Genomic DNA, 14,812 nt, shown 5'->3' with positions numbered 1-14,812 from the left:
CCACCCATAATGTATATATATATATATATATATATATATATATATATATATATATATATATATATATATATATTGTTATTTTTTTTTTGCTTTGCATCGCACCTCCTGCGATGTGACTATTGCGGATGCGCACATCGCGATTTCGATGCTGAAACGATGTATCGTGCAGCCCTACTGCACGATATTGGAAAAATCTGACATTGTGATATTTGTTTTGCTGACCAGCTGATTTGAACAGCTCTATTTAGAAAGATTTCAATCATTTAGATCAGAGGTGCCCAAAGTGCCCAAAGTTGGCCCATGGTAACCTTTGGTTAAGAGAGTGAAGAGAGAGTGAGAATATTAGGAAGTTGATAGGTACGAATGCCTTTGACAGAGATTGTCATCGCGAATTTAACATAAACTTTTGTTTCTTTATTTAATTGAGGAGCTACAAAAAAGCCAACAAAAGTTAAATGTTGTAAATAAATCAGACTTTAAAACGTAAACACTGCCACTTGACAGATGCACAAGACATCGGCAAGCAAATCAAGGCAAAGCCAGGAGCAGCTCGACTCGTGTTTTCAGCATTGAACTCCAGTGTGTTATAAATGGGATTGTTTATGTCTTTACTGTAGCAAGTTCATTATATAATGTTCAAAATGATGCTGCGCCATTAATTAATATGTTTTAAAGCAATATTTTCTAGTTATTTTTAAATATTAACAATTAATTTAGGAAATTACCCATGGCAAATTTAATGTAATACCGTTTGTTATATTCAACTTCGACCAACAGCCCTCAATCAAGTTTAGTTTTTGGCCCTTTATAAGAAAACATTGGGCACCCCTGATTTAGATGGATCGGAAAGTTTTTTTCTCTACATTGCATCTGCATAAAATATAATAAATTACAACTCGCCTCACAGCAAAAAGGTTGCTGGTTCGTGTCCCATGTTCTTTCGGTGTTGGCATGGGTTTCCTTCAGGTGCTCCGATTTTCCCCACAGTTCAACCACATGCGCTAAGTAGCGTATGAGTGTGTGTGTGAATGTGAGAGTGTGTGGGTGTTTCCCAATACTGGGTTGCACCTGGAAGGGCATCCACTGCATAATAGTTGACCCCTGATCAGGGCCGGAGCAAGCTGAACTGCCGCTCTAGGCAGAGGACGATCACGCCAACCCTCAACCCCAATGTGGAAACGAAAGTGACCGGTTATGAAAATGAAGTGAGGTGTCGCGGACCTTTATTCTGCCGCCCTATGCTGAGGACGCGCGGGTGCTGAGGGAGGGAGGGAGGTGTCGCCGATGCTGCCCTCTCTATTCTGCCGCCCTATGCGCGGATATGACTGAGGATGCGCGGGTGTCGTGGACCTCTATTCTGCCGCCCTATGCGCGGATATAACTGAGGATGCGCAGGTGCTGAGGGAGGTGTTGCTGATGCCGCCCTCTCTATTCTGTCGCCTATGCGCGAATATATCTGAAGACGCGGGTGGTGAGGGAGGTGTCACGGACATAACTGAGGACGCGGGTGGTAAGGGGGGTGTTGCGGACGCCGCCCCTCAATACTGCCCCCCTAGGCAGCCGCCTAGGTCGCCTCTATGGACGCGCCGGCCCTGCCCCTGATAAATAAGGGACTAAGCTGAAGGAAAATGAATGACTGTTTTGTTTTCTTTAGTACATGTTAAAAGTTCTTAAAATCAATAAATACTGCTTAAAATATGAGTAAAATGTAACCCTTCCTAAAAAGTAAAGAGTTAAAAATTAAGTATAAAATACTTATTGATGAAGGTTTATATGGCAAGAAAATGGTATTATCTACACTTCTCATTGGCGCTCCTGCGGCTATTGCTTTGTAGTTTGCGAAGTAGTGAAGTAAAAATACTTGGTCACTAAATAAAAGGTGTCGACTGCACATTTGAAAGTGAGCCGTGGAGTGTTTGAGAGACTCTCTCTTGTCCTCTTGAAATGTTGACGGTGTAGTGTTGAGCACCACCTTCAGTCAACCTGCCTGCTAAAAACAAACACAAAACCGCTGATGCTTTGAGGAGAATCTCCATAGACACATCTGTGTTTTCACTCCTGACAGCTCTGTGCATCTGAATGTTGGCCAAAGCCGCTCCAAAACAAACGGGAAGTTCACTGTGAAGAACGCCTTTTCAATGCCTCTATTTTTAGCATTTAATACCATGCGTCTTTAATGGTAATCCATTGTTTTCTCAAATTACTTAATAAAAGTAAATGTTTTTAGTGTAACTGCTGTCTATAGTAAATTCCTTGTAGTGAGCATGGTGTACAGTATAAGTCTGAATTATTCGCCCCCCTGAATATTTCTTCCCCAATTTCAGTTTAACAGAGAGCAGATTTCTTCAGCACATTTCTAATCATAATAGTTTTAATAACTCATCTCTAATCACTGATTTATTTTCTTTTTGCCATGATGACAGTAAATAATATTAGACTAGATATTCTTCAAGACACTAGAATTCAGCTTAAAGTGACATTTAAAGGCTTCACTAGGTTAATTAGGGTAAAGTTAAGGTACTTAGGCAAGTCATTGTATAACAGTGGTTTGTTCTGGAGACAATCCAGCTTAATCTCACGAGAAAACGTAAGTATTTTATGTTTTGGCTGTTTAGTGGCTAATTTGCATGAATTCCTACGAGTTCAGTCGTAAGAAATTGTACGATTTTAAAAAGGAGTCGTGGCACCTAACCCCACCCCTAAACCCAACCGTCATTGGGGGATGAGCAAATCGTACTAAATTGTATGAATTAGATCGTACGAATTCGTACCAATTAGCCACTAAATCAAAAAGTTACGAATTGCCGTGAGATTGTGTTGGACTCTCAGAAGCAAGTATTGCTTAAGTAGGGTTAATAATATTGACCTTAAAATGGCTTTAAAACAATAAAAAACTGCTTTTATTTAATTTAATAAATAGTTTAAATTTCAACAAATATTTTTGACTTCAACTGTTTAAAGTCACATGGCTGTAGTTTTAAGATTTTTTGACCAATTACAGATGGTGAAAAACTGGGGCCTGTACAATGAAGTTTCGGTTTAGTTTACACCAGGGGTCACCAACATGGTGCCTGCGGGCACCAGGCAGCCCACGAGGATCACATGTGTTGCCCGCAGGCATGTTCTAAAAATAGCTCACCATAGTGCCACTTACCAGCAAGCTTCATCTAATATAGAAGTAATCATTTAAAAATGTAAATATTTGCAGAGATATATAAAAATAAATATATACAGGGTATTTCCTACCCTGTTAAATCATTGTTGATAACTTTTGTGAGAATCATCAACATGATCAGTGTCTTCACATGGATGAATATCATTAATTATTACCAAAAACATAAAGTATAATTAAAAGTAAATTGAGCAAATTTGTTATTTGAAAAGTGTTTATTAAACTGGTAGCCCTCCACATTAATCGGTATCCAAGAAGTAGCTCTCAGTTTCATAAAGGTTGGTGACCCCTGGTTTAAACCAATCGTGGGTTTTAGGTTCAATGGACGTCCAGCTTTGTTCACTCTGTGCAGAAATAGCACAATATTCTGATTGGCCCTGGTTAGTTTCAATCAAGCGGCAACCTCCCGCTCTCCATCAGGAGGTCAATACGGAAGTAACTGAAACTGTAATTTATCGAAAATCCTCTAGTCCTGGCTCCATAATAGAGCAAAGTTCAGTTGAGCCCACTGTTAGAATGGCAAACTTTACAGCAGAATAAAAGGTGTTTACAGCCTGGTACAAAGAACGATTTTGGTTCATACAGCTAATATTACCCTTCATGACAACTGTGAGGGGGTGAATTTCATAACTCATCAGTATTATGATCATCATAACTCATTTCCTTTATATTAGGTAATATTACATTTGCATAATTAAGGGCGTGGCTACTTGATTGACAGCTAGGTCTCGCTGGTCGCCGTCACCTCAGCTGACTCCAGCAGATTAGCCACTGATTTCGGCATATTCATCCTATTTCTGTGTTGTTTTATGTGGCTTTACACAGTCAGTTGCCTTTTGGGATTATTTCCTACATTTATCAGATGATAAAGGATGCTGTCTGCACTTAATTGTGCTCACAAACCATTCATGTGGCCTCCGTTTCCCATGTGAGTAAAGCTATATACTTATATACCATCTCTATACATGTATTTGTTTTATTTAAGATCATTTATCATTTATATTTAGAGCTGTAATGCACTCCAGAATCTGTCAGATTGATTAGCTGTAGGCTCTAGAACAGTCATCTGAAGCGTTGTCATACAGTGTTATGCTGGATTTCATCAATAGTCTTACAGTAACTAACACAGACTATATCTGAAGTGTTTGGAAGTAATTTGCGTTTTCCTCCTGTTGAAAAACGTCATAAGAACAATGTTTAGTGGCTCAATGTATCACAGCAGTGTGTGTTTAAAAGTCTAAACACTTTATTGATATAGTATACAACCAAGCACATGTGGTCAGAATACAAACGAGTCACAGGTGATGAAGTATTAAGCGTTCTCCCAAAGTAAAGTGTGTCTGAGGCAGGTCAAAGCTAAATGCCAGCATGTGTCTGTAGCTCCGCCCACTCTCCGCCTCTTTGCCCTTGTTTGGTATCCCGCCAAGAGTGCGATGATGCGCAAACAAAATGGCGATGGTTGGCCACGCATATTTGTGGCTTCTTTTGCGCTCTTCAGAAACCTATGGGTGACGTCACGGACACTACGTCCATATATTTTACAGTCTATGGTTTCAATGCAACATGTCTGATCAATTACAGATAGTGGAAACCTGTTTGAAAACACTCATTATTGCAGTTCATTTTACTGAACTGCATGCACAGAAATGCAGAGAATCATATTTGTTTTTACAGTATTACATCATATCTGCAACCTTTAGACCATGCATTGTGAATGAAGATATGCATGGTATATTGCCTGCCAAATTGATATCGACAGATAAAATAGTGATAAAAACTTTCATTTGATATATTATGTATTATTTCCGTTGGTTGAACCACTTCACATGCTTGCAGCCCTTAACAGATTTTTTTTCAGCACAACAGATTTCTAACTTTCAAGATATTAGTATTCAGCTTAAAGTGACATTTAAAGGCTTAACTGGGTTAATTAGGCTAATTACGCAAGTCATTGTATAACAGTGGTTTGTTCTGGACACAATCCAAAACTATTATAGCTTAAGGGGGCTAATAATATTGACCTTAAAATGGCATTAATAAAATTACAAACTGCTTTTATTCTAGCCGAAATAAAACAAAAAAGACTTTCTCTAGAAGAAAAAATATTATAGGAAATACTGTGAAAAATTCCTGAATCTGTTAAACGTAATTTGGGAAATATTTGAAGAAGAAAAGCTTCACAGGAGGGCGAATAACTTCGACTTCATCTGTATGAGGCTCTTCAGTGTTCGGAAAGAGGTGGCTCTCGGAAATGCTTTGATGTGGTGTAAAGCCAACAGCGCTGGTGCCAGGCCAGACAAACACACACACATGCAGACGTGATGATGTCATGCACACGACCGCGAGTGTCTGCCGTCGCCAGCGCTGCCAGTTGTTTGTGGCTCTTTTGTGTTCTGGTGATTTAGGAAGTCTATTCTTTTGGGCTAGAAGGGGAAACTACCCATGACGTCTGCGCCAATTACACTCTTCAGGCTTTCATTATAATGCGTTTCATCTCAGTCACACTCAACTTTCATGTTCAGGCGCCATTGTGTGGCAAATTAAATAAAGATTTTTACATGAGAACAAACAAGAATTTAGATTTATTTATTTTTCCTAACCAGGATGCGGCGATGTTGATAGTTGGTCAATTACTGGTTCAAGACAAAACCTTCTGTAAAAATTCATTCTTTCATTCAGCTTAGTTTCTTATTTATCAGGGGCCGCCCCAGCGGAATGAATCACCAACTATTCTAGCATATGTTTTACGCTGCAGATGCCCTTCCAGCCACAACTCCATACTGGGAAACACCCATACACTCACATTCTCACACACACTCATATACTACGGCCAATTTAGCTTATTCAATTCCCCTATAGCGCATGTGTTTGTCCTGTGGGGAAAACATAGCACCCGAAAGAAAACCCACGTCAACACGGGGAGAACATGCAAACTCCACACAGAAACGCCAACTGACCCAGCCGGGATTAGAACCAGCGACCTTCTGTAAAATCAAAGTCTTTATAGTTGCTATCAAATAAATGAAGGTGATACAGTAAATATCTTAAACTAAGAATTGTTCATTTGTTAATTTATATTTATGATCTTATATTTATGATCATTCTAATGACTTCTACTCATTTGGTAAAGTACATTTACTTTAGTAAATAGTTATTTTTTTTATATATATTTTAAAATGCATTTTTCAAATTACCTTTAAATAACCTTTTATCTTTTTTTAAAAGAGCCTTATTGCTTTGTTGCAGTTGTTTTTATCACCAAACCAATATTAATAATGCATGTTCTGAACCGCGGATCACAGTGCGCACTGAACCATGGAAGGACAAAGAGACGATACAATTTTTTTACCAAGAACCGTTCCATCCCTAATAAATACGCACATTACATTACATTGAATGCAGTCCAAGGTTATAATAGTTTTGGATTTTTCATTAGTTTTAGTTTCTATTTCGTTTTGACTTTTTGTTTTCAAATTCAGTTAGTTTTTATTCATTTTAGAGGCAGATTTACTAGTTTTTATTAGTTTATATATTTTAAAATGTCTTAGTTTTAGTTTTTATTAGTTTCAGTATTAGTTTCAGTTTTTTTCTAAATGAGGATATTTGTTAGGTGCAAGATTCAAAATCAACAGGATAAATATTGTATAATTAAAACTCAGCCATACATTTTTTGAAACATGTATTGAGAGAACACATAAACACTATCATCATATATAATAAGTGTGTGTGTGTGTGTGTGTGTATTATCCAACACAATCTCACGGCAATTCGTAACTTTTTCATTTAGTGGCTAATTCGTATGAATTCGTACGATCTAATTCATACAATTTAGTACGATTTGCTTATCCCCCAATGGCGGTTGGGGTTAGGGGTAGGGTCAGGTGCCACGCCTCCTTTATAAAATCGTACCATTTCGTACGACTGAACTCGTACGAATTCGTACGAATTAGCCACTAAACTGGCAAAACGTAAAATACTTACGTTTTCTCGTGAGATCAGGCTGGTATTATCAGATTCCTAGAACTGTATTGGAGAGGTGTTATCCAAATCATGTGCATTATAAGTTTTTAGAAGTTATACATACCCTTGAATATAGATTTTTAGTACTGCTTCTGTGAACTTGAACAAGTATATTAAAATCCATTAATTTCCCCGAGATGTATTTTTTTCCAAAGTGCGCTTTAACTGCTTTAAAAATAAGATAAATCTCTGTAGACTAGAAATATATGAAGTGTATATCATTTATTTAAAAAATGTGGGCAATGCATTATAGATTGATTTTATTTAACAAATATTATATCAATATTATTTTTAATTCAACTATGGGGTGCGGCTATAGGGGGCCTTCAAGACATTGTGCCCAGGGGCCTCTGAATTATACCTGGTGATGGGAAATTCAGATATCTAACGTGGATGTTAGGACTCAACATTATGTAGTCAGCAATAGTAATTTCCGTCAATTAAAACATCACCATGATCTGAAAAATGTCTCACAGTAAAGTTTTACTAACTGTAAACCCAACTCAATCATGCTTTACTTATTTAAACTCCATTATGATTGTCTGTTAGGAAATAAACTACGTTTTTCACCAGGTCCTCTGATTTAAGCCCTCGGTTCACCAGCGCTGCAGTTGTCACCCGCCCTGCCGGGCTGTACTGTTTGTGTTTGGTTAACTGAATCGCGCATGCGCAGTATTAACGGTTCACTGCTTCTCAATGTAACGTTGCTGTTCTAATAACTAAATGCGAGTATATACTGTATTATTTAGAGTCAGAGGGGGTATTAAGCTTGTTATAAAGTAAGAAGTGGGTGGATGAGTGCTTACTGGAGACGCAAATGGTTTCAAATGATTCAGTTCGATTTAGTGAACTAGTTCAACCGGTTCACTTAGAAGAACCGGTTACAAAGATTCGTTGGCGATCGCGATGCAGAAATAAAACCCATTATTGGGCACAAATGTGTTAAAGTAATAGTTTTAAGTGTCTGTATTTAATGCTGTCACCGTGCTGCTGTCATGTCCACGCGTTGTTTTTGTCGCGGGAGAAACAGCTAGGGTGACTCGAGGAGAACCGGCTCGATCTGTCCAATGGTAGCAGGAGACTCTGAGGTGCGAAAGGGTCAAACACAAACACCTGCAGCGCGGATTATATTTACTTCTAAAAGACTTACAGTAAGATTATGCATTACATAAAGTTACAAATACGAAAACGAAGGAGGTTTTCGCTATAATTTTAGTTAGTTTCAGTTAGCTTTGTATGTAGACAATACAGTTTCAGTTAGTTCTAGTTTTTGAAAAAACTCTCGTTTTTATTTTTATTTCAGTTAACGACAATTATTTTACATTTTAGTTTTCGTTTTTTCGTTAGTTTTCGTTAACTGTAATAACCTTGATGCAGTCATGGTAAACGTGTCTAAAGTCCAGAGTCTGGTATAGTCACGATGCTAAAATTCTGACATATATAATCACCAAAGCCTAAGGAGAAACGGTTTTGTCTACATAAACACACGATTGAGCGGCTATAAACTCTCCTCGACCTTGATTCATTTCAAAGTTCATAGCTGCTGATTATCTTGTGGTACGGTTTTCAGACGCTTCACCCCATCTTACATAATCTATGAATGAGTTTGATTTTAATATGACTTCAAGGGACGTCAAGAAGAGCATGTTTCTCATCAGTCTCACCCACATTTCTATGAACTTCATTTCTATGGTCTTCCCAATAACCTTTGTGTGAAAGCGCACCAACAATAACCGTCTGGACACCGAAAAAAAAAAAACCTCTTTGTGAGCTTTTCAGAGTGTCCTGGAAAAACAGACAGAGAACACATTAAAGTCGGTCATGCCACAAAAGTGGGGAAACAAGACCAAATGCTTATAGCGAAGGAAAAACATGGGATGAACAACACATGGACGAGCGTCTTCAAACGCAGGCGAAAAAATGCCGTAGACTCGGCGGGCCTGAAATCACACTGTCGGAACGAGTTAGCCTGAATAAACCTCTCCGTGCAGATTCATTCTCCCACAAAGAGACACATATGCATTTGGTTTGTTTAAAAAAACAAATAATTAAGCGAGGAGAATCTTTGGTAATGGGAAATTAGGTCAGAAAGCCTCTCCATTTGAATGGGATTTCCAGACAGGGATGCCACAGGGCTCGGTCTGCGGACCGCTGGCATTGTTAGATTCGCAGTGACACTCACCCACGATCATCCCGTGATCCAGACGCTTGATTATATCGAAGGAATTCTGGATGTTTCCTTCAAGGATGTCATAGACGATCTCCGGGGAATCCATGTGAGGGAGGTGGGAAGGTGTGGGGGATCGCAGGAACACGATTTCTGGAAAACAAAGCATTTTTGTTAGGAGCCTCTTTGACGCTGTGTGGTTCTGAGATGCTCGCGCTGAATTGAGGCCTGATGTTTGGCTCGCTGATTGCCATTGTTTTGTTGTTCTTGGAGCCACGGTTGTCAATAGATTATTGGGTTTCTTAATCCCCGCTGTGTGTGTGTGTGTGTGTGTGTGTGTGTGCATAAACAAAAGATTGCGCAAAATTCACACTTCTGTCTTTCGCCCTGTGTCGTTTTATGACTAGTTTTGCATTGTTTTATCACTATTGTGTCTTTGTCGTGTTCTATATGTCATTAGAAGTCATTCTATTATTCCGTTTATCATTCTGTTGGAATATACTGTTCTACGTGTCATTCTCTGTTCTATATCTCTGTCTGTTCTTCCAATCTATGCATAAAAACAAACCAGAGACAAAGATTTGAGAACTTGAAGAACTGATTCCCAGAGAATTTCCAGTCTTAAATTCTTTGGAATATTATCTTGTAGGTCTTAAAGCATTATAAACAAGTCTTAACAGGGTTCAACGCTAAGGATTTTTTCTACTGGTCCGATCGGGCAAGTGGTTTAGATTTATACTTGCCCTGCCAAAATTTTCACTGGCCCCACCAAAAAAAAAAAAAAAGGTAAGTTAATAGCTATTTTTTAGCCACATATTTTAAATAATGTGTCAAAAATAAATTCTGTAAATCTAGAATTTCAATACTTAAAAAACAATTGTAAATATAAGTGTTATGCATACAAAAACAGCCGTATGGAAAATGTGGAGGTATTTTATTGCAGTTTGAAATGATTTAACAAAAGCTGGCTGACTTGTCAAACTGACGGCAAACTATGCATAACATCACTAAATTTTTATTTTATCGTGTTGTTTCCATGTAAATGTCTACTTCCAAGACGCTAGAGACAGACATTTTCGTTTAGCTTTATAATTTAATGTTGCTGACATGTTGCTGTTTCTACGCTGTACTGGTTGTTACCAGGTAACAAAAAAAATAGCATGGTTAAATCAATCATATAAGACGAATCAGAAAGCAATATGTTGTTTACGACATTACAGAGAAGGTAGCATTTAAGACTTAAAAGCACAAGCTTTAAATGCACGCAATTGACAAATAGTCATAGACAAATTAAAAGTTAGTGACTGACAAGGCAGCACTGTCCCAATTGGGCCAGTAATGATCCGGTCTACTGTCCCAAGTGTCTCTCACACTGGCCCTGGGCCACCGGGCAGTCCTTATTGTTGAGCCCTGCTTAATTTTTGTGTGTCCATATAAACTTGCCCAGTTGAGCAGACAGACACCCATCCAATCACCAGCAATCCATCAGAAAACCTTATCAATATGGTTTAATTTTCTGCCTCACAATCACATCAGTTTAAAAGTTCTCAACAACTGAATTTTCAACAATATAAAGCACTGTGATATAGCCTGATTTGTTAGTTCATTGGATTGTTTTGCTTTCTCACTACAATCGATCCACCCTAGAGTTTGTTGCAAATGAACTGAGACCACCTCATTCAGGCGACCTCAGACTGAATGATTTGCAAGGCTTGGAATTGCAACCATTTTGGTCATATATGCGCCTGAAATTTTATTTATGTGACCTTAAAATATATTTGGGAGCACTTGTGCGAGTGCTTAAAATTGTTGTGTGAGACCAGTTTTTACTGAAAAATGTTCACCACATGCGCGGACTCGGGAGACATTCACGCAGAATGCATCTTTGCACTTGAAATGCGAAACGCAGCGCTCAGGAATGGTTTAAAATAGGGATGGGAAGATTAACCGATATGTATCGATACGCGTTCATGCGCGTGCACGATGCGAGTGCATCGGTGGAGCAGCAGAGGATGAATGAAATTTTGGAAGCAAATCGAGATGCATCGGTTTTTGCGAGATGCATCGATTTTTTCGAGATACAGCTTATATTTTTAATATAGAATGTATTTTTTATTTATTAACAAGTGTTGTCAACCTGTTTTTGGCGCATAATTTACTCGACCTACATAAAGTAAGCCTTAGCAACGGATTTGCGGATGTGCACACACTACAACTCAGTGTATCAGGTGTGCGGATGAAGCTAGTGGAGCGCCCTCAGAAAGCGCGAGAAGCAAAACAAACATTTTATTCCCCACTGAGTTTTTAATCAAAAGTATGGCAACATTATGGATTTAAGGATGGACGACAGGACAGGACAGATGCAATTTGCAAAATGTGCCGCGCATCTGTAAAATACGCGGGCAGTACGACTAATCTGAAATCTCACTTGAAGCGGCGCCACGGTGTTGTTGTGAAAGCATCTTCCAGTGTTTCTGCATCCCCGGCTTTCGTACTGCTTCAACCAGCTCCAAAAGTGGTGAGAAAAGCATTGCAAGTTTTTTTTCCATGCGCAACAGTTCTGCTCGCTCTACGCCAATTACGAATGCTATTGCATTGTTCATCTGCAAAGATATTCAGCCTAGTGTCACGGAGAACGAAGGTTTTAAACACCTCCTCCTGTTAATTTTTATTTAATTATAATAATAATAATAATATTAATAATAATAATGATAAAAATAATTGGGTGTCACGGTGGCACAGTGGGTAGTTTGACCACCTCACTGCAAGAAGATTGCTGGTTTGTTATATTTTTATTAGCCTGTTGTTTACAGTGACAGTGATGTTTCAAAGCAGCATAACACTGCTAGTTCACCACCTTAAGTTTTGAATAATCAGTGGCAAAATATATCTTTGTAAAACTTGTTTTCATAGTTGAAAAGTTAAATCACAATTCTTGTTGTGCAATGCTAAATTTATTTATGTTGAAAGAGTGCAAATATATACATATTTTTTTAATATATATTGCACTTATACATTCTGTTTATCTTGAAAATACTTAAATAATATGTGCTGTAGGTTCTAAAATGGCCCTCTACTGTAAACTGACACTCTGGCTCTGAGAGAAGAGCCAGTTTGTAAAAAAAGTCTTGGTTTTGCTTGGTTTATAAATAATCAAACTCATTCAATGGCACAGCATCCTCTTTCACATCATCTCATAAACTTGATCTAATTAGTTAGTGCTGAATTATCGCATCGTATCGTGATATGGGTGTGAATCGTATCGTGTTGCATCGCAATATGTCACAAATGTATCGCTAATATATCGGATCGTATTCTTTGTATCGAGATGCGTATCGGATCGGCATTATAGCTTAGATGCCCAACCCTAGTTTAAAACGGTCGTCATGTCAAGCCAAGTCTGTAATGTTTGGCCCGCCTTCGCGCTCTTCTTATTGGCCCACTGCTCTATAACTGAACGCGAATGGATTGGTTAATATCAGCTGTCAATCACTCAGTCAATTACTTACCATAAAAAGTAGCTACGTAATGCAACTAGTTACTATTGGTGGAGTAACTTAATATCGTAATGCATTGCTTTCAAAAGTAACTTGCCCTAACATGGCAGACTAGTGTGTGTAGTCAGTGAGGTGTGTACTGTGGCTGTACCTTCTGGTTTGTTGAATTCTCTGAAGGTGGGTAGGGAGATGGCGGTGTGTGAGGTGGACAGGATGGGATTGAGCACACAGGAGATGTCATTGTGCTGGCAGGACTTCACACAGCGGATGATATCAGCTCGGTCCACCCGTGGTCTGCTAGAGGAATGACACACAATAACACCATCTGAACAACACAATCTGGGGCCTGTATCATGATGATGGCTTAACAAACTCAAGACTGCAGTATTAATTTCGAGCTGACAAAACCAAACCTGTGCGGTCAGGCTTTGTTGCTACCATGAAGCTGATCATCAGCTTTGTGTGTAACTCTGGCTTTGATCATGAGATCCTGAGTGTGTGCAAATGAAGGCAGGACATCCATAGCCAACAGAACCTGAACATATAAGCTGAACATAATGTAAACCTAACCTGAACACAAAACCAACACAGAATATCTAGAATAACCAGAAGATAAACTGAACTTATCATGCCCCAGAACAAGTTAGCCATGCAGCATAAGTTACCATGGCAACAAGTGATTAAAGCCAAGCTACTTTTGTGGTATCAAAAACCCAGGATTGGTGCAAATTAAACTGAACCTTAACCTGAGTATATAAACAGAACATAACCAATAGATAACCTGAACATAAGCTGAACTCATAAATAGAACATAACCTGAACATAACCAAAGCATAAACAGAATATAATGTGAGCATAACCAGAGCATAAAGAAAATAAAACCTGAACATAAACAGAATATAACCAGAAAATAACCTTAAAAAAAACAGAATGACCAGAAGATAATCTGACCATATCCGGCCCCAGAACAAGTTAGCCATGCAGCATAAGTTGTAATATAATGTAAGCATGACCAGAGCATAAAGAAAATAAAATCTGAACATAACCAGAACATAGAACAAAACCTAAACATAGTCAAAACATATAACCAGAAAAAATCTAAAAAAGAACATTACTAGAAGATAACCAGAACATATAACCAGAAAATAACCTACTTAACCTGAGCACATAACCATAACCTAACCTGAACCCATAAACAACATAACCTGAACATTATTAAAACGTAAACATAAACAGAACATAACCAAAAAAATCTAAAAATTATCATAACCAACATAAACCCATAAATGGAACATAACCTGAACATAGCCAAAACATAAAACCTATATAATGAAAGCATAGCCAGAACATAACCTTAAAAAATAACCTGAACATAACCAGAAAATAACCAGAGAATTAAAAAAACAAAACCTGAACATAAACAGAACATAGAATAAAATCTGAACGTAACCAGAACATATAGCCAGAAAATAACTTAAAATAGAGCATTACCAGAAGATAACCTGAACATAACATAACCAGAACATATAACCAGAAGATAACATAAACACATAACCAGAACATATAACCAGAATATAACCTAAAAAAGAAAATAACCAAAAGATAACCTGAACATACCCAGAACATTTATCCAGATATAATCTAAAAAAAAGAACATAACCAGAATATAACCTAAAAAGAACATAACCAAAAGATAACCTGAACATAACCAGAACATATATCCAGATATAATCTAAAAAAAGAACAACCAGAATATAACCTAAAAAAGAACATAACCTGAAGATAACCTGAACATATCCAGAACATATAATCAGAAAACAACCTAAAAAGAGCATAACCAGAAAATCACCTGAACATAACTAGAATATATAACCAGAAAATAACCTACAAAAAAAGAACATAACCGGAAGATAACCTGAACATAATTAGAACACATAACCAGAAAATAACCTAAAA

At 37.9% G+C, this 14,812-nt stretch overlaps 1 protein-coding gene across 2 annotated transcripts in view; it reads right to left on the bottom strand.

Annotated features, from left to right (window-relative positions):
• Positions 1 to 14,812, bottom strand: part of fbln1 (fibulin 1) — an 82,107-nt gene that overhangs the window by 14,936 nt on the left and 52,359 nt on the right. The window contains exons 15-16 of one of the 2 annotated variants that reach the window (XM_073941678.1): positions 13,008 to 13,150; positions 9,375 to 9,512 (exon numbers count right to left, since the gene is read on the bottom strand). In XM_073941678.1, the coding sequence (XP_073797779.1) occupies positions 9,375 to 9,512; positions 13,008 to 13,150 (281 nt within the window). 2 annotated transcript variants of the gene reach the window in all.

Source organism: Danio rerio, chromosome 25 (assembly GCF_049306965.1).
Source record: "Danio rerio strain Tuebingen ecotype United States chromosome 25, GRCz12tu, whole genome shotgun sequence".
Lineage (NCBI taxonomy): Eukaryota > Metazoa > Chordata > Actinopteri > Cypriniformes > Danionidae > Danio > Danio rerio.
Note: the sequence above shows the minus strand (reverse complement) of the source record. Positions and strands in the feature narration are given on the sequence as shown.